The sequence below is a fragment of the Tasmannia lanceolata genome, unplaced genomic scaffold (genome assembly GCF_043159265.1).
Source record: "Tasmannia lanceolata isolate RefF3 unplaced genomic scaffold, GAP_Taslan_0.1 ptg000016l, whole genome shotgun sequence".
Lineage (NCBI taxonomy): Eukaryota > Viridiplantae > Streptophyta > Magnoliopsida > Canellales > Winteraceae > Tasmannia > Tasmannia lanceolata.
In genome coordinates this window covers 4,845,844-4,866,554 of record NW_027518693.1, presented here as the reverse complement: position 1 = coordinate 4,866,554, position 20,711 = coordinate 4,845,844, and the positions used below count along the sequence as shown (strand labels likewise).

Genomic DNA, 20,711 nt, shown 5'->3' with positions numbered 1-20,711 from the left:
AAGCTTTATTTGAATTTTCATTGGCCATAGGATGTTTCTTTCAGCCATGAAATAAATTTAATTAAATGGTTAAGATTTTGTTTGCAGAGCTCTAAATGAAGCTCGATAGATAAGGGGAATAGGAACATTCAATCAAGGTGGTCTTGATGGTAATTAGCCAGACTTCTGCTCACCCGCCTGATCAAAAGATCTAATCAGATCCACAGCGTCCATGTGGAGCCCAGAGTGGCTGTCACAGATGAGCCTAACAGGCACTGCCTTATTAGCATTTTTCATAAAATAACTGCATTACTCTCTTCTACCACACTGCAAACATGATCGGCAATCTGAAAATTATAGTTATGCGACAAGGGCGGTAATCAGACAAGGCTAAAAGCCTAAAACTACGTGTAATTATTTTAAAAAGAGAAATCCTGTGTTCCCCAGCGCAATTTTCCAAGGAAAAACAGGGTCAACCACTTTGCCGATACCAAAACCATTGATCTACTTGATACTAAAATGGATGAGCCATAGATCAGAATTCTCCTTCATCGGACAATTCAAGCCCTCCGGTTTGTGTAAATTAATGGTCTCGATCATTGATAAAGAAGGGATCCCCACTTGTACCACACAGCTACGGGTTTTTTTTTCAAAGTTTTTTTATGAAAATTTTTACCTAAAGAAACATTTAACTAAAACCCACCTGTGATTTTGCACCAGATTTTGCCATGAGTGTTATTATTCAAGCTTAGATCAACTTTTGAATGACCTTTTGTTTAATTCCTGTACATGAAGGGGATTATTCTCATCAAGCAGATCAGATTTTGCCAGAGGTATCATAAATTTGGCCATGTCATAGAGCATACAAAGAACAATGGGAAGGAAAACAGAAAGAACGCAAACTCAGGTGCACAGTTTATGCCAGTGTTTCAAAATGTGGATGCGGGCCAAAAAGTGGCCAAAGCAAATCCTAGTCGACTCGGTGTGGCGTGATCGAGTACCCGGTTGACGTGGCAGGGTACTCGGTTGATGCGATCATAACTCGATAGAGTCAATGGAGTTTTGATTGACTATAGGGAAAACGTGGTCTCGGACAAGAATGCGGCCAAAGGTAAAAGAGAAAATACTTGGGCGAGTTGACAATGACGCAGGAGAGTTTTGAGACTAAGGTTTATGCTCACTGCTCGGATCCACACCTTCTTTCAGGTCAACATGATCTGCATCATCATGAAGAAAAGTATTAGAGCCAAAAGCATTCTGATCAGTATTTCTCATCACCATCTATAAGATATTTGAGAACTTAAAGAGTTGGTTCAGTGCCATATAATGATCAAATCTAGTGAATTTGCAATTAGGAGAGGTAACATGTACAATAACAGCATACCTAAACAAAAAGAACAGAAAGAAAGGTGCCATTAAAAAAAGAACAGAAAAGGAAAGAAAGAACAGAAAGAAAGGTCCGGTTGAAATATGAAACTAGTGAAAATATTTTGAAGCATCTATTTGATTGTCATCTCAAGAAATACTTAGTTGAATGCCAAAAAAGAAAATAGTCGTAAGAATGATGGTGAAATGTGGTTTCCAAATTTGCACACTTGGATCTTAAGGTTTTTACATATCAATTTCTACAAAACCCATGCAATTCATGTCAACAATTCATGTGATTTAACCGTCGTTGTCATTAGATTCTGTTGTTTTAGATTGGAAATGTTTTATTATTTCGTTCACATAGAATTTTATTCGGATTTAGTAACATTTATTTAGCTTGGCCCACCACTACCCATTACCCTTATCGAGCCCAATCCTATTACTAATTCAAAATAGTGAACATACTGACTTGCTATTTTTAATAAATACAAATTTACTACTTCTAGAAAGTACTGACTTACTATTTTTAGTAAGTACAAACCTTGGCAAAAGATTCCTCAGCCTCCACATAAAGACCTAAGGAATTTGGATGTTTTGAAGAAAGCTAAAAGTGCTCACAGCTGCAGGGTACTCTCCCTCTGTCTTTCCTCCCTTTCACCTCCCCTCTATTACTCCTCCTTTTCACCCTTCTTACATACTACATTCATTTTTCTTCCCTTTCCACTCCACCCTTCCCAGTTGGGTTTATAAATCGTTCCCCTTTCCCTCTTATCTTTTCTTTTCCCCTTTTCCCGTTCTTGATATTTCATGGATCTTGATCTCTTTTCGTTTCTTGTTTTTACTAGATCTTCATCTTTTCTGATCTTCATCTTTTCTAGATTTTATCTCTTCTAGAACTTTATCTTCCCTTCTCCTTGTTATCTCGATCTCTCTGATCTTGATTTTTTTTTTATCTTGAGCCTTCATTCCTTCATCTCTCATGGTCTTGGCGGAGATCAACTCTTCTACCCCTCTAGCTTTCTCTCTTTCTCGCGGACAATTTAGGCACAAAGCCCGGCAGGTCACTCCTATGACAAGTTATAGAAATAACTGAAAATGGAAGCCTACATTTTTGGAAGATTCCATTTTTTAAATTTCTATAACATGCAATTAGTAGAATATAGAATGAACTGAAAATGGAGGAAAACAATGACACTTAATAGTGGATGTATTGAGATATTAAGATCAATCACCGATCATTACTTGCTCCACGATACTACTATATTGGAAACCTAGAGACATATTGCATTTCTTAAAGCCGCCTAAAAGACTAATGTGTTATTTGCTAATATTGATACAAGTGATTTGGTAATTCTTTGGTTGGTATTTCTCTTTTGATGCATTGGCTAAAGAAATGGAAGGAAACATGACCACTCATGAAAATATTCTCGAGTGTATCCATTAGTTAACAAATTTAATAACATTTTCATTCAGAATTCTACACACACGAACAAAATGGACTCACAATCCCTGATGATTCTGGAGCATACACTTTGATATGTAGGACAAAAGAGATGTTGCAGGTACCATTTTATTTTCATGCAATGGTCTCGCTAAGAGGTAAGCCAATTGTTTAGGAGACTCATGGTCACATAGATGTTAGACTAGTGAAGATTTTCATCACAATTATACTAATTCAGGTGACACTGTCCTTCGGCTTTTATTCAGAGCAACTTAAACTTGTATCGTAGCCTTTGTAATTCCAAGTCTTCTCAGGATGTGAAAGGACTTGAAGGCATTAAACATTGTTCCTTCAAGAAATTAAAAATCAATTTTTCATAAATCTACTCATCCCGCTGTAGTTCATTATATGAAAGCAAGAAAAACAATTATAAATTTAAGGGATTTGCGGATAAAAACCCATACCAAACAAGGAGATGAGAGATGATTTCTTTGAGGAACTGGTTGGTTTCATGTCTGTACCTGCAATTACAATGAAAGTTAGTGAGACAGATTCTCTACCATTGCCAAGATCCACAATATTTTGTGTCATTTTGTGTATGGAAATGTTTAAATCTTTAATCTCCAAAGCCAAGGTCATTTCATAAACAAAAAAGTCATACAATGGTGTTTCTAGGAAATAGCAGGATAGTATGTTAAAATTTTAAAACCAGTTATATTCTATTTGTGAATTTTAATACAGAAACAACAAATAATTAGGTAGTTTACAAATAATCTTGACATAAAATAAATAAAGCAAATATGCTCAATCTAAGGAAAAAATAACAAGAAACACAAAATAGTCTGTCACTACAAAATAGTGTCACACTCTCACTTTATTCCCTACGACTCCAAAAGTAGAGATGCATTTTCTGTGCACTGAAAGCTTTCTTGCGAGAGTCGTAACTTTCTCTAGAGAAGTATGTCATGACATCCACAGCTAGTTTAATGAATAGAACATATATAGGCTTTATGTATACTGCTTCGACTTTTCAAAATTAAAACTACCTTAGTATCTTATTAAGTTATTGTCTCTCATATTAACTTGATTAAAACTGATATAAATTGCATATTGACTGTCATCATGGATGATGGCTAAAGACGAAAGCTTTTGGACACCATTTAGGGGCCGTTTGGATACGTGGATTTTAGAATCTTGGATTTCCTCAAAATCCTGCATGGCAGACAAAGGAAGAAGGAGACAGTCCCATCGTTTTCTGATTTCTCATCCCTCTTTTCGTTGAGCGAGAGAGTAGGAGATCACCCTAAATTCAGGATTTTAGAAATCTCAAGATGGGGGAGAGATTAATCGACTGTAAGATCCAGAATAATGGATAATGGACTGTAAGATCCAGAATTTTACACCACTTTCAAACTAAAACCTGGATTCTAAAATCCACGTATCCAAACAGCCCCTTAGATTTTCTTTAGTCAAATGTGAAATCTTTGGAGAAGGGAGGAGAGACAACATGAGATGAGGAGAAGGGAAGAGAGATGAAGCTTTGGGAGAAATCGTAACAGTACTCTCATCATGGGATTTCCACTCTTTAATTATCACTCGAGTCGGTATAGGAAAATTACAATAGTGCCCTTAATGAAGGGAAAGAGAAAAACTACAGTAAAGACGTTACAGATGTAATATCTCGAACAATATGTACAAATGCCATTATACTCACACTCGGTTTCTGTAGTAGACCATGAAATGATTTAAGCTTCTTTCTGCACTAGAATATAACTTTCTTCCATAAAAAAGAATAAAAGTGATTTTCATAATAAAGCCAGGAAGGTAGAGAAGAGGAGAAATTTCACTAATCCAAGGGAATTGGTTAAAATGACCAAAATACACTTTCACTAATCACGACCATAACTAGCACTCTCCCTCAAGCTAACATAGTCCACAACATGGTTTTAAATTTCGGATTTCGGTGGAGACCGAAACCGAAATTTCCTGAAATTCCGAATTTCGGCCATTACCAAATTTCGGAATTTCGGTCCGAAATTTCGGATTTTCTGGAATTTCTGGAATTTCGGTCCGAAATTTCGGTTAATTGTAATTTAAAAAATAATATATATATATATATATATATATATATATATATATATATATATATATGTTACAAAATTTCGGCTGAAATTTCGGAATTTCGGTCCTAAATTTCGAAATGTATTAAATATTATTTTTTAATGAAGACATCTATGGTCTGTACATCACATGACTAAATTTAAATTGAAATAGGAAATAAAGAAGTGGTCCACTAACTCACCCAAATGAAAAAAAAATGGAAATATGTCATTAAAAAATGAATTTAGCATCAATAACAACGTAAGCCATTGTAAGGAGAACTAAATAATCTATAACACAAATTATTCATAAGAATTGATCAAACCTGAAGTACCCATTGCTTTAACCATGTCTGATTTCTTGAAAGTAAACCCTATAAAATTGGCATCTTTTGACGTCAACATCTGCAACATTTTAACAGGGTGTACATGATTCACAAAGACCTAAATATTCATGAAACGAACATAAGACTACCATTTCCACCTGTCACAACATAAACTTATATTCAAAGATTTGCACTTGCACAAAGTATGGTTGGAAAACTCGCTGACCTGACTCGTGACTCGGTTGACCTAACCCTGACTGACCACGTGCCAAAGCCCAATGTATACACAACTCACATTTGACTCAGATGTAACTCGGATGACTTGGCTGAATGTTAGTGGGTTTTTTATGTAATTCGATGAAATTGGTGACCTATGTAACTCAAACCAGACTATATTTGAGTTTACTTTTGAATAGAATAGAAATATAAGACTTCTCCTATAAGAAAGTAAGCTATAAGTGAGGAATAAATTTTAAAGTTTGATAGGTTCAAAACTAAGAAATATATCCTTATATACATATCTATCTCTATCTCTATATAATTTTGCAAGTTGTAGATAAGAGATGTCATTTATGGTAAATCTTCTTAATTTTTTCTTTTTATGTTTTTTGTATTTATATTTTATTTTTTGATACTTTTGTGAACCTTTTGTATTTAAAATTTTTAGAAAAAGATTCATTGCTCACCCTATTTGCCATTTCAACCACTAGAGTAAAAAGGAAAGGGCAACCAAGACAGGCTTTTAGTCATGAGTTTTCCAACCTTGGTGCAAAGTAATATGATGGATATTAAAAATGTGCCCTTGTGAAAGTGCAAAGTTTGAATGATAACAACTATAAAATTAATTTAGATTGAAAAAAACTTAACATAGTTAGAATTATCACTTATGAAATTAGTTTCTAACAAAAATGTGGATCATTGAAAGACCATAAAGGAAGTACCTTGCGCCAGGGTCCCACTCTTGACAATTCTCGTGGTGGGCCTTCTACCTATGGAGCAAAAAGTTTAGAATATATGTACTGTCAAAGGAAGGAATGCCCAGAGAAGTATGATGAGGTATTTAGAGAAAAGCATACCTCACCTAAAACCTAAAAAGGACGTATAAAAAACATTTCAATTTAATGTCACACATAAAACAAAGTTTGTATGATTCCTTGGAAGATTAATATACATCGTAAGTGGTTTTTGAATCCCCAAGAAACTCCTTCCAAGGATAAATTTATTTACAAATAATTCAATTTCCAAGAGAAGCTTTCCTGGAGGTATATTTTTTGTTATTTGATTGACATCCTTCTATTTTAAGGACTCTTGAATTGAGTTGTATGATTGGATTCTATGCAAATTATTTTTTCACAAAATAGATATTTTATTTTGATGATTACTCAGCATGTAATATTTAAATACATTAAGGCAAATGCACGGCAGATAACATTGAATCAATTGAATGGCATAATGATCCATCCCCACTCTTAGCATAAGTCAGTGATTGAGCTGCAACTGATTTAACTAAACGGCATCATGAGAAGTTGTGTTGCAAACCATTTGATCTAAAACTCTAGAAAGCGGGTGGCATGGGATTCTTGACATGAAAGCCTCTGCAAAGCATGAATTTTAGCCACAAGTACTTTAGGATATGAGAAGCACAAGTTAGCAAGTACAAATGCAGGCATGCCCTAAACGTGCAAGTTGGCACCTCATCACCAATTGAACCTTCTTCATTTGTATAAGTTGTCTTGATGAAAATTGAGTCAATGTTATGCAAGAAGTAATGGCTGTACATAAAAATGGCACTTGGGGAGTAGTGGTTTGTTCTGAAGATAAGAATTGGGGGGGATATGAATTGATGTATAGGATAAAGCAAAAATCTAATGCAACAATATATATATATATATATATATATATATATATATATGAGAAAACGGTTCCTACACATATGTGTAGATAGTTCTCTACACACTAGCTTAAAATACAGTGGGGGCCCACATTGTTTGGGTGATCCAAGCCATCCATTTTAAAGGCCCTCACATAGATAGGGTGTCTACAAAAAATCAGATCCATAGGATCATCCCAACCCTACGATTTGTGGAGGTAAAATGGATGTCTTTAAACCTTCACAAATTAGTCCATTTTTTGCCTCCACAGTTCGAATGGTTAGGATGATCCTATGGATCTGATTTTTTGTGGACACCCTATCTATGTGAGGGCCTTAAAAATGAATGGTTTGGATCACCCAAATAATGTGGCCCCCAATGTATTTTAAGCTAGTGTGTAGATAACTTATCTACACATATGTGTAGGAACCGTTTTCTCTCTCTCTCTCTCTCTCTCTCTCTCTCTCTCTCTCTCTCTCTCTCTCTATATATATATATATATATATATATATATATATATATATATATATATATATATATATATATATATATATATAATGCTAGAGTAATTGAAAAAGAATAAAACCAACAACTTGGTCTGGATTATTTTTGAATGGTAATGAAATTTATATTAAAGGAGCAAAAGATATAAGGAAGCAGAAAAACCTTGACTGAGATGGTAAAATAAAAAATGAATAACAAAAAGGTAACAGCAAATCAAAAAAAGGGAACTGGTCATCAATCATAGTGGAATCTCTATGCACACTTCCCTGACCTAAGTCATCTTCTACATCATTATCCAAGCAGTACACATGAAGGAAACCATTTTTCCTTCAACATGGTTTGAAGTTGCCTCCGAACCATTGGCAACTCTCCACAGAAATCCTTTTCCCTCACAAATCCACCAAATCAGGTTTACAAGTCCCTCTCCACCTCCACAATCATTGAGTTGAGAAACTCATGATCTAAAAGAAGAATTTCGGTCTGGAGCACAAGAACTTCAGCCTCGTTAGAATCGGCAACTCTGATAAGATCAGTGAATGCACAACTGACAATGCCATCGTGATATCTAAATATACCTCCATCAGGACCAGGGTTCCCTTAGTTAAAACCATCAAAGTTCAACTAAGGAACCCACGAGGATGGGATGACCAAGATTTCCTAAGCATAGCACAATGCTGGCTTTATGGCTGGAGGTAACCATATTCACGTGCATTGTTCTTTTGTAATGGAAGAGAACAAAATATCTGTAAGAAATAATTTATAGAACATCTCTCATAAAATTCTACAAGCCCAAGAGACGATATCAAGATCACAATAAGCTAATTACAGCAATAAATATTTGAGGACTGCTAGAAGCTTTTAAAAATTATCACTGTATGATATTTTTGTCATTCTTGATATATTTTCTCTCATATTTGGAGTTAAATTTACGAAAGAAAACATCCACAATTGTACAGTTCTTAGAATAAAAGCAAACTAAGTTAAACACATCTTGCCAATATGGTGACTTTCCAATAATTAAATGCAGATTTTGATAATTCAGCTCATGGCAACATTCATAACATTGTCTGAGCAAAGAATACATGTGGAGATGGAAAAATAGATTATTACAATACTTACTTCATCAAACTTCTCAAAATTTTGAGTGTCCAACTCCCCATTAACAACTGGCTTGTATGCAGCTTCCATCTCGTACAGCTTGTCCCACTGAATGCCTCTAAACCATGGATGTGCCTAACAGAAAATAAACAACTTAAATGAGAAAAATTGGCTGGTTCGAAGCTAATAAAGATATGTATGATTTCTGGAACAAGCCATTGTTTTAAAAATGCACAATGGCAAAAAGAACTATATGAAAAACAATCGGCTTATTGATACAGAAAACAAACTAATAAATAGTTAGAAGCAATGTAGATGAGAAGTTATGATCCTAAGTACAAGTAACAAAAATACTAAAGAAATGCACAGTGAAAGAAGGGGATCCAACAGAGGGGTAATGATGTCTACTGACATATCTGATATGCCATAAAAGAATTAATGACTTCACGTTCTCTTATTTCCATGCTAAGTTAAAATTTGAAGACTACATGTCTGGTTATAACAGAAAATACCTTTATTTCCTCCACTCCTCTAGTCCCGAGCCGTGTCTCGACGTCACATAGCAAATGACAGATCAGATCTTTAGCCTCATTTGATATTTTTGGTTCTTCAGGGAATTTCAAGCATGTTTTCCAGTTAATTATCTGTTTACCAGAAAAAATTCAGATTATTTGGCATGAATGAGTGACAAAATGGAAAAATCACACTCTAATGATGTAATACGAAGGAAGCATCAAATACTAAATACCTTCCGGCAAGTAATCCTTGCATCATCAGAACAGAAGGGAGGATATCCTAATAGCATTTCATACATTATGGCCCCCAAGGACCACCTGAAGCATAGATGGACAATACTATTTCAGAAAAACTATTCGATCGTCTTATTTTAAACAACATTTATTGAATTAACAATGTTGTGGTTAAATGCAAGTGGGGACTAAATCCTCCTGCGGAAATTGACGTTACACAAGTTTAATTGGGTGGACATAAAGGGCAAATTTCTAAGAATGAGAACATGAAGATCTAGCTTTTGGATAACAAATGCAAAACTTCAAATTGAAGTCAACAAGTAAAACAATAAAAAGTATATTTTATTTTGGTCTAGACCGCGTTAGCTAATGTCTACAAAAAAAAACACTATGTTTGAAATATAGAAATGTGGCATTAGGTTAATAGTGTGAACTAGTATTCGATCCTTATCGGTCCCTTGTATCATCGATACTTGAAACTTGCTAAATCTATCGTGTCACCTCATATCAAAGCCTATAATCCTAGGAGTCTGAAATCTGAGAAATGTTTGCTCAAGATCTCAGATTTGTTTTAAAAGGGGTTGCAAACTAGTTGATTTTTATCCCTAAAACAAGGCTATTCTAAAGAGAGGAAATAGCATTTTTCTAAATGTCAACCCAAATCAACAAAAAGAAAACCAACATTTTTCTATTTCCATCCCCACCGAAACAAAATCCTTCGAACGATACGTATAAATTTCGATAATGTATCGGTAAAGTCATCTGTAACACTCCCACTTTAGAATGTAATTACCGAACTATGGTCGACATGTCAAAATTTTGACCAAATAGATGGAGGGGCTTGCGTTTATACTTTTTTATTGCTAAGTGCTTATTATATGTTGTTTGCTTGTTTATTCAATTATGGTGCAAGGCATCAACTAATTGTTGACTTCATGCATTTGCACATGGATTAATGCATGATTTTCCCTTTTTTCCATGGATTTATGGTTTTGAAAATTTGGAAAAAATATTTAAAAAAACAATCAATATGCATGGACAGAATACAATGCAATACATTACAAATTATTGAAATAACCTCAGTGAATGGAAACAAACAAATAAAAAGAAATAAATTATCGAAATACAAATAAATTTACCTGGAAACAATATAATACATTACAAAATAAAGTACCAAAACTAAGAGAATATCAAAATCTGTTCGAACTGTTCCATTCTAGGTAACGGACTCCATCAGTAAGTGTCCTATATGGCAATTACAAAAAAAACAGAGTCAGGTTTCAAAGAATTCAAGGTGTAATCTCACTTCAGAACCTTGTAGGAGTTTTTTAGCATGTCTCAATTGCTTTCACCAGTGGCGTTGGTGGTGGTTGTAAGGAGATTTCTGTTGGATGACATGAAAACTAACACCACCTAGATACTTATGATGTATTGTTGTATGGTCAGTGCAGTGGTGTATCATCCCACAAAATTCACCACGGAGGCCGAAATAAAATAGACTAACAGAATTTGTTTGAATGCAGAACATCAGTTTCTTCGTGTGTATCTGAGAATACTACGATAATATGATTCCTTAGTTAGCAAAAAAACACTAATTTAGATCTGATTCCCACCAGTCACACTCCATCCCGTAACCTTTCTTTAGTAACACTTCAGGTGCCATATAATCAAGAGTTCCCACTGTAGAATAAGCCTGTAGAACATTAGAACGCACCATTAGACAAACTGAGGCTGCAATTCTGTTTTAAAAAGTGTGACTAGTGTGTGGAAGAAATATGAATTTTTCTCTTTTATCCATAATCCAGACAGTCATAGCTTGACATACTTGCAAAATAGCAACAGAAAGTGAATTAGTGAATGAGAAAAAATGATACCAACACACGACGATTGCGTTTCCATTGTTGTAATTGTTCTTTCGGCATCAACCAAGGGGCTCTGTCACTTCCAGATTGCATGTCAGCTTCAATTGGTGCAGATGCCTGACTGCCAAGGATGTCATCTTCCAACAAAATTGTTGAATATTTACTATCAAGGGGCTTACACAAGCCAAAGTCTGAGAGTTTCACATGTCCGTCTTTGTCCAGTAACAAGTTATCTGGCTTTATGTCCCTGTAGACAGAAGCACTTCAAGTTCAAAGCTCTTGTGCATTCCATTCAAACGAACCCACTGACATACAATTTGGTTTCAACTGCCAGAATCAAATGCAGAGACAAAAACATGGATTTAAATTCGGTTTCCGACAACCAAAATTACTGAAATTTCGGCCGAAATACCAAATTTTGGTAAAAAATAAAAGCAAATTTCATTATTGTAACGCAATGTAGGCCGTTCCCCGAAATTTCGGGTTTGGGTGATTTTGGTTTCGGTCCCGGTATTTCGACCGAAATTTAAAACCATGGATAGAAATGCATGGATTTTTGTACATGTACGATAGTGAATACACTCTATCCTAAAGTAGTTAAGAACTATTGACAAGACCACTTCCAAAAGGAATGAACAAAAGGAACAACTTTCAAGTAGTAAAAGTCTCTTACATAATTTATGATAATTGTAGCATTCTATCCACTCAAATGTAGAATCAAATGATATTGTAAATACCTGTGGACATAGTCATGCTGGTGAATAGAATGGATAGCTAGTACGCTCTCGGCCATGTAAAATCGTGAAACATCTTCACAAAGAACTTCCTCTCTCATCAAGAGGGTCATAAAGTCGCCACCAGGTAAATACTCCATGATAAGGTACAAGAAATCAGAATCTTGAAATGAATAGAAAAGTTTTACTATACACCGGCTATCAACCTCAGCAAGCAAGTTCCTCTCAGATCTAACATGCTCAACCTGAAATATGACAAAAGAATGGGATGAAAAATAAAAATCTTTGATACATGAAAGAGATGATGTTGATCTGACAAAAAATCAGGCTAACGAAGAAAATTTTGTGCATTCCAGATTAATTTTTCTGAATGGATTGTATAATGATCCAAAATGCATTTACAGAATCCTAATTTTTTATTATTCAGTACTGCCCATGCTAAGTTTTGCAAGACAGATCTCGTGATCATTCAGAGTTGGTCTGTTCACTCAGTACACATATAAGACCATAGCACTCATGGGCAAATTTTATATTTGTCCCAGTCCAATTGATTATATCCAACTTACAAGTGGATAAAACGTCATGAATAGCTTGTTAAGGAAATCCTTATCTATCATATAATTTGTAATCTAACAACAATAAGAAAAAAATTCTTCATAAAGCTCCAACCTTCTCCATCATATAATTTGTAATCTCACAAAAATATAAGCAATTCTTTATAAGCTTCAAGTGGTCATTATGACTTCAAGCCATCCTAAATCCCAAGAACAATTACCAAATAGACAATGTATTATGGAAACATGTGCAATCACAGTGTATCATTGCCATACTTAAACCCCCAAGAACAATTAAGATAATAGACATTGTATTACAAAACATGTTCAATTGTCTGGATAATAGAATATTAGAATGTGTAAACTGAAGAAGAGATTCAGAAAGATACAATGCCTTAACAGATCCACAGAACACTGGAACCAGATCACACTTTGGAGAGTCTTTAGTTTAGAGATTTATTCACCTGTCCACGACTGAGCATCTCTGATTTCTTCAATTTCTTCATGGCAAAAATCTCGCCTGTATTTTTAGCACGGCAAAGACTTACCTGAACTAGTCAAAGAGATCATATGTAAGAAGAAGGATGGGAACAAAATTTTCCAGCCAATAAGCAATCATTGACCTACACCAAGTTTCGAGCAATTAATCAATCAATGTTCCAATCAGTTATGAAATCAAATCATTCATCGGTAATATACATTTGCATGATATAGCAAACTTTAAAATTAAGATAGTGAGTATTATACATTTTTAAAAATGAAGACATCCGTAAAAAGGTGGGGGTGGCACCAATTGAGGAGAAGATGAGAGAGCACCGCTTAAGATGGTTTGGGCATATCCAACGTAGGCCTTTGGATGCTCCAGTGAGAAGAAGTGACTCGTGCGAAGTTGATGCAGTAAAAAGAGGATGGGGAAGACCGAAAACAACTTGCGTAGAAACAGTGAGGAAAGACTTGATGGCTAGGAACATAACAGAGAACATGACCTTGGATAGGAGAGAATGCATGTAGACGAACCCAACTAGTGTCAAGATTACAGTCAATTTGATCCGGGTAGATTCTTTCACCTTCTTCATGAAAATTTTCTAAAGGATTCATTAGCCGATGCATGTAGACGAACCCAACTAGTGTCAAGATTACAGTCAATTTGATCCGGGTAGATTCTTTCACCTTCTTCATGAAAATTTTCTAAAGGATTCATTAGCCGACCCCAACTAATTTGGGACAAAGGCTTAGTTGAGTTGAGTTGAGTTGAGTTGAGTACTATACATTTCTATGGTACCCCTGCATATACAAGATATACTGACATGTGGCGGTCACACACAATTAGTGGGTGGTCCTTCCAAGAGACTATCAAGTATCAACTGAAATGTCTAAGATGGATATTGCATAGTCTGAAAATGGATAGATCATTAACAAGAAACTTGAATCAAGCAAAAAGATGAGAACACATGACTACAGAAATAGTAATGCCCACAACACAAGCTTCATAGATCAACCGGTAAATATGCCACTATTGAAGAAGAAGAACTACGCCTCTCTGCAAAGCAGGGGTAAGGCTGCATACATCTAGCCCTCCCCCGACCCTGCAATGGCAGGAGCCTCGTGCACTGGACCGCCATTTATTGAAGAAGAAGAACTACCAAGATGAGTTAATCAAGAACTATAAATAGAAGTCTAGGAGCATTATGCAATCTTGAGTGCAAAGAATGTCTAGCCAAATCTATAAGTTATCAAAATTATGCAAAATTATGCAAATGAAATGGAGTATCACCAAAAACAAAGTTGATGCAATCCGGGTTCCACTAGAAGCCATAGAAGTTCAAGATCAAACTGTAAATGAACTAGTTGAGGGGAACCCATGAGTTTTGATCTTGGAAGGCAAATGTTGGGTTAATTTGGTATTCTCTTCTTAATTTCTCCCATTGCTCTTGTCGACTTATAAGGGTTAATTTGGTATTCTCTTCTTAATTTCTCCTATTGTTCTGGTCGACATATCTCACAAGCCAGATTCTTAACCCTCAGAACCACATTTTCCGCCTCCGCATTGCATCATTTGGTATTAGAGCATGAGTTAATTTCTTGAAGTTTGATCATGGTACCTTGCCGTAAACCAGCAGTTGATGACGATAACTTGATTGGACAGAAGTAGCTGATGGAATTACAAAGGTTACGAAATTGACAACAATGGGATTTGATAGAGAAGGAAGAAGTTTTCTTCTAATAAGAAAACTCTAAGATCGGGCTCCAATGGCAAGAGGTTATGTCCACCAAGCTAGGGGGTTTCTTTTATTTTTCTGATTTCTCTTTTATTTGATAGACGTACCTATATTTTGAGAAGTCATCTATAAACATTATAGAGTGTTCCATTCCTCTATGAGTTTTTCATTTAGGGCACCACATGTGTCTGAAGAACTATAGCTAAGAGTTCGAATGATCTTCGACCTTTTGAAAAAGGTTTTCTGGTCACTTCTCCACTCAAACATGGTTCACATGTAGAGTATTCTATTTCCATTTGAGGAATTAAAACATTTTCAGACATTCTTTTCATTTTATTTTTGTTTGTGTCCTAATCTCATATGTTATAAAAAGGGATCAACTATATTAAGACAAAAAAGTACTCAAAAGATAAGATATCGTTATTAATCACGCAAGATAATACATTTTGCCTATCAACCCATCATCAAGATTCTTCCATGCTTCCCCATAGAGACTTTCCCTCATTGAAAACAAACTTAAAAAAAAGAAGAAAAAAAGAGTAACCCTCAGTTAATGTTAGGCTGCATTGTGTATAGCAGCCATGAGATCACAATTTCAAATTCCCAATCCTTATAACTTGGGTCATTTTTTTCTTCAGCTATTTTATTTTGTGTAATGGATCTTCTCCCGATAAACATTTTTGCAGACTACAAAAATCATGATCTAGACTCCAGGGTGGTCCATCTAACTACTTCCCTGGGTCTGATATGACTTTGAATGTGTCACAGAACTGCTAGATGTGTTGAAACCAAACATGATCCAATCTCACACTAATTGCCAAACTGATTGTTTTCATTAAAATAAACTTTATTTGAGACCAAAAAAATACCTGAAAATAGTCACTTCTACGTTCATAATGGTATCTGAAAGTAAGTTCCAGCACCTTCGATTTTTTAACTGAATCAAACCAAGCCACTTCCCCAAGATTCATCAAAAATAGACTATGCCAGTACATGAGACAACCCCTCAAAAAATTTCTGATGGACATATTCTACCAAAGAAGTGTAGATCTTCTCCATTCAATTTTAGAATCAACGGTTTTCAAGTCTCAATAAAAAATTCCTTTCAATGTGCCCAAAAAAATAAAAATAAAACATAAAAAATACCTACAGGATGATGATGAATCATTAGTTACCAAATATCTCATATCACGTAATATACGGTGAATCACTAGTTACCAAATATCGCATATCATGTAACATAGTCATGACTAGACTCTGCTCCCAAGTTTGCTGCTACATTTCTCTTTATTTTCTTAAATCAATTGAGCACTTTGAGTTTGAGTTGGATCCCTAAGTAATTTAAGCACACATTCTTTGGCATTGCTAAACACATCAAAGGCCTAAGTATGATTGATCTTCTGTAATCAGCAAGCTCCAATTATGGTATAACAAAGCATTCTGCCCTGTTGCACCGTAGAGATTTTGGTTACAGTTTTTTGTTTGTTTTTGGAAATGGTAATTCTCGTTACAGAATTGCAAAGAAGAATTTTCATCAGTTTATTGGGATCTATCTCCCGAAGAAATTTTCAGTCTCCTATTCTGGCCTAAGATTTTCCATGGACAGATGGTGCCGTGGGGACTAAGAAGCACGGGTACTCTCCGGAGGCCCACGCACCCGTGTCGGGTGCAGGTGCTCTTGGGTACTCTTTGGGTGCGTACTTGTACGCACCCAAGCATCAAACAAAATAAAAATCCAGTTCGGGGGTTTGGGTGCGTATCGGGTGCGCACCCAGTTCGAATTAAATCGAAAACAATTTTCAATAGAGGGGTTGTCCCGAAATTAAAAACCTAACAACTTAGAAGTAATATTAGATTTTGGTGATGTTATTGTTATTTGATAGTTCTCCAATTAAATTATTTGAATTCTTTAACAAAATATTTAATTTTGTTATTTCTATAAATGTATAATAAAATATATAAAATGTATTATATTCAGCGTACCCCCAACGTACCCGTACCCTAATTTTTTTTAAAATCACATGTCCACGTACCCGTATCGTGTCGTACCCGCACCCCATACCCGTATCGGTGCTTCATTGCCGTGGGATGCGTAGATTTCCACTCATTTAAGTTTTGCACAAATGAATGGAGTAATGCTAAGAATGATCAAAGAAAAATAACTCTTATTTGATTAGACCATGTTATTTGCAATGGTAGCCTTTACAATACCTCTCCGAATGCACCTTTCCCGATTATTGTTAATTGTTCAAAGTCATCAATTCCCACTTTATGTCTTTGCATTCGCATATATTCTGTCTCTTTACGTTCTAAAGTTCTCAGCATCTCTTGTTCTTCTTCATTTGAAATTTGACCTTCTCGTGCTATTCTTTGAACAGCCTGGCGCCTGAAACAAAGTGATAGAGGAAGTAAATTACCAAGCATACCAAAATAGGAAGGAATTATCCAATCAAGATGTTTAAAAAGTAAGACATACTTAGGAGGATAGATAATTCCATCTACAGGCAACACAATTTTGAATGAGCAATGCTTGAATCAGAATGTCAGAGAGATTCAAGATAACAAACAGTTCCATTTTATTACAACAATAGTTAATTATATCATGTGATACTTGTAGAACAAAGTGTTCAACCAATAATAAGGTGAAGAGAGAAATTTATGAAAAAAACAATTGAATTCAATGAAGAAAAATACTCATAACGCAAGCATGCAAGCTCTCAAGTTATAAAAAAACATGTACAACGGTGATCATTATATGCATTCAATACTGCCCCTCAAAATGGTAATGGTAATTGAAAATTTGCCAAAAGATCAATTGTAAAATTATGAAAATTAAATGAAAAAATGAATTAAAACTTCTCTACCTCAAAAAGAAAAAATAATAATAAGAAAGTTACCCATGTACTACCCAACCCCAGAAGTCAGCAAAGATCTACAGTATTTATTTTTAATACTAAATGATAATTCTAACCAGATGCCCTCCTCCCCTTCGATTGTTTGCAAAGACAACCAGCATTTCTGTTCAGTACTTACCTTTAGGCTCTGTTTCTTTCGAAGTATAATGGGCATAAAATAAATTTTATGCCCATTTTTAAGTGGAAAAATACATGTAAATTTTCTTTACGTCCATTTTACATCGAACCAGATGGATAGAATGCCTGAATAGGAAGCGCATGTATTCTGTCAACGTTTTTTCCTTTATGATATTAGACACCAATCTGGTACACATGGACGGCACATGTTTATGTAATTCAAACGTTTACTAGGGAGTCCGCAGCTTTGATGGTCCACAATAAATAAATCACGAAATAGGATAATCCTCACCATCCATCTGATTTGATGGACTCTGACCTGTGGAATTTGACTGTTAGGTAAACTGTTTCTTTTAACCATTTATTTGCATTCCGCAAAAGCCCTCTAAACCTTCTTCATGTAAATTTTCTAAAGGATTCATTAGCAGACCCCAACTAGTTTGGGACAAAGGCTTAGTTGAGTTGAGTCTTTGCATTCCTAAAAAGTCCCCTAACCCGGATGGTTAGGATTATCTGATTGATGTGATTATGATCCATCAAGAATGGCACCTACTTTATGAACAGTCCAGATCGCATATTGACCCCGCCTGGTATTATAAAGGGGAATGGTTCGGCTAGGTGGGATGGCCGAGCAAGAAACAAGCAAAAAAGTCAAAAGGAAAACAGATGGATAATGATAAATGAGTTGAAAGGAAGAAAAGGAAAAGGGAATACTCTTAAGTATGACTTGATCCTACCCAATATGTGTAATGGAATCAAATTGATTCCTATTTCATGAATTTTATCAGGCCTCACTTACGATGGATCATAGAAAGAACATGTTCAAAATCAAGATTGATTCCTTTCTTGCCACTGATATTATATTAGAGTATATATCTCTATGATTTGGTCGACACTTTGAATTTATTACCGCCACACGTGTCGTGTGTCCGACACAACACCCGTGTCGACACCCCTTTAGACAACTTTAAATGTACTGCTATAAGTGTCAATGACTTTATATGTATGTATGTGTATGAGTGTGGCACTATTTCTAGATTTTTATGGGTTGCCTTGTCAGATACCGCGTATCCGTGTAAAAACTCGGCACACAAATCCGTGTCCACAAATCATGATTATGTACTTTCTATTTAGCCGTGTCCCCGTTTCTAACTTTTTGGAGTTTGTCGTGTCCGACACTCCGTGTCCGTGTCGACATGCGACACTCGTGTCCGTGTCCACAAATCATAGATATATCTGATACCTAAAAGGAAAAGAAAACAACTTATATTCCTCCATCTGAAATACCACCCTAATCTAGCTTTTTCTAAACATGGTGTATTTGCATCCTAAGAAAAGAATATTAATATTATATGTAAAAGCACAAAAATCGCATATATGTGAACTAAACAGGGTATATTATGCTTCCAAGACAAGATCTATAACCAAAAGCATCAGTCAAGTCAAAGTAAAGCAAGAACAGCCACACAAATAACATCAGCAAAACAACAAAATTATCATCCAATAGAACTTGCACCATACTCATCATAAACAGAATCCAACTGAACCCAATTCAATTCCGAAAGCATGACTAAAATCAAGGAATTTCAATTAAACAAGTGCATGCACACAAATTACATAACACAAAAAAAAACCACTAATTACAGCTACCAATCATCCAACTGAACTTGTACCATACTAATCAAACACAGAATTCAACACAAACTGATTCATATCTTCAAATCAATCAAATTACAGTAAAACAAGAACAGCCACACAAATAACATCATGAAAACCACCAATTCAACTTAATTACAATCTAACATACTCATCAAACAGAGAATTCAACAAAAATCAATTACGATTATCCAAAAAATCAATTATGATTATCCGTACCTCTCCTTCCGATCCCGATCCCACTGCGAACGATTCCTATACTGATTTTCAATAATCCGCTTCGCAGCAGCAGCCTTCTGTCTAGTAACAGGCGAAGAAACACAAATCTCTTGCCCTAGATTCAAACCCTGCGATCTAAAATCCCCTCCACCACGATCCAAACCCCGATCTTCCCTCAATCTCAACTTCTCAAGCTTCATTCCAAGATCTGGACCGTCCATTCTTCCCCTCTACCAAAAAAAAAAAAAAAAACTCAAGAAATCAGATCCAAAACCCTCATCTTCTCATTCTTCTTAGAAGAGAATAATAATCACAGATAAAGATGAGAGAAAGAATGAGGATTGAGGATCTGAATTAAAAGAAACGTGATTGATTAATAGAGAGAGTGACAGAGAGGCTTTACAGCCTATTACAGAGAGATTTATCAATTTCCAATGCGAGATCTACTCAACAGAGAGACATATAGAGAGACCGACGCTTTCTAAGGGGGAAAAATCGAATGACTGAGCTGTCGGTGATAAATTCGCACCCCTATAGGATAATTCGCCGTTAAAGTCTACCACAATTCACGTCAGCAGGGGTGCGAATTAACCTGCAGGAGGTGCGAATTTATCTTCATTTTACCTGGTTTGGAGTTGGGAGTGGAGCGGGAGGGTGGGGCCCGCAGAGAATGGGATTTTGCTTTGAAAACTGAAAAGGAGTAGACAGGAGAAATGTGAGAGCGAACGTAGGTTTACGCAAATAGAAATTCCATCTTCAACAAGCTGTCGCGGAGCGCCAGACAGGGCGGACAGCTCGAGGACACCAAAATAGATTTTCTTTTGTGGCCCGCGCGTTTAAAATGAGGGCATTATCTATGCGCACGGTCATTTGCCCAGCTGTAGTATGATCCAAACCGTCCATTTGATGGCCACTACGTAAATAGGTTGTGCTTCGCTGATCTTAGCTCTCCGATCTATAGAGGGGAGAAATCATAGGGTGGGAGACAGTACATGCAAGT

At 35.7% G+C, this 20,711-nt stretch overlaps 1 protein-coding gene across 1 annotated transcript; it reads right to left on the bottom strand.

Annotated features, from left to right (window-relative positions):
* Positions 1-714: 714 nt before the first annotated feature.
* Positions 715-20,457, bottom strand: LOC143847853 (Protein kinase family protein). The gene is made up of 14 exons (XM_077356643.1): positions 20,336-20,457; positions 19,712-19,941; positions 17,016-17,190; positions 13,050-13,133; positions 12,035-12,276; positions 11,310-11,544; positions 11,049-11,128; positions 9,435-9,519; positions 9,199-9,330; positions 8,708-8,821; positions 6,155-6,202; positions 5,214-5,292; positions 3,253-3,309; positions 715-1,196 (listed from the first exon to the last, which is right to left on the bottom strand). The coding sequence occupies exons 2-14, from the start codon at positions 19,930-19,932 to the stop codon at positions 1,144-1,146; spliced, it is 1,605 nt and encodes a 534-aa protein (XP_077212758.1). The 5' UTR covers positions 19,933-19,941; positions 20,336-20,457; the 3' UTR covers positions 715-1,143.
* Between the last annotated feature and the right edge of the window lie 254 nt (positions 20,458-20,711).

Coding starts and splice junctions, on each gene's coding strand:
- LOC143847853 (XM_077356643.1), bottom strand. CDS start 19,932: ATGGACGGTCCAGATCTTGGAATGAAGCTTGAGAAGTTGAGATTGAGG. Junction 12,277..13,049: donor AGATGCTCAGTCGTGGACAG/GTGAATAAATCT, acceptor GTCATATTTCAG/GTTGAGCATGTTAGATCTGA. Junction 3,310..5,213: donor TAAAGCAATGGGTACTTCAG/GTTTGATCAATT, acceptor TTGTAATTGCAG/GTACAGACATGAAACCAACC.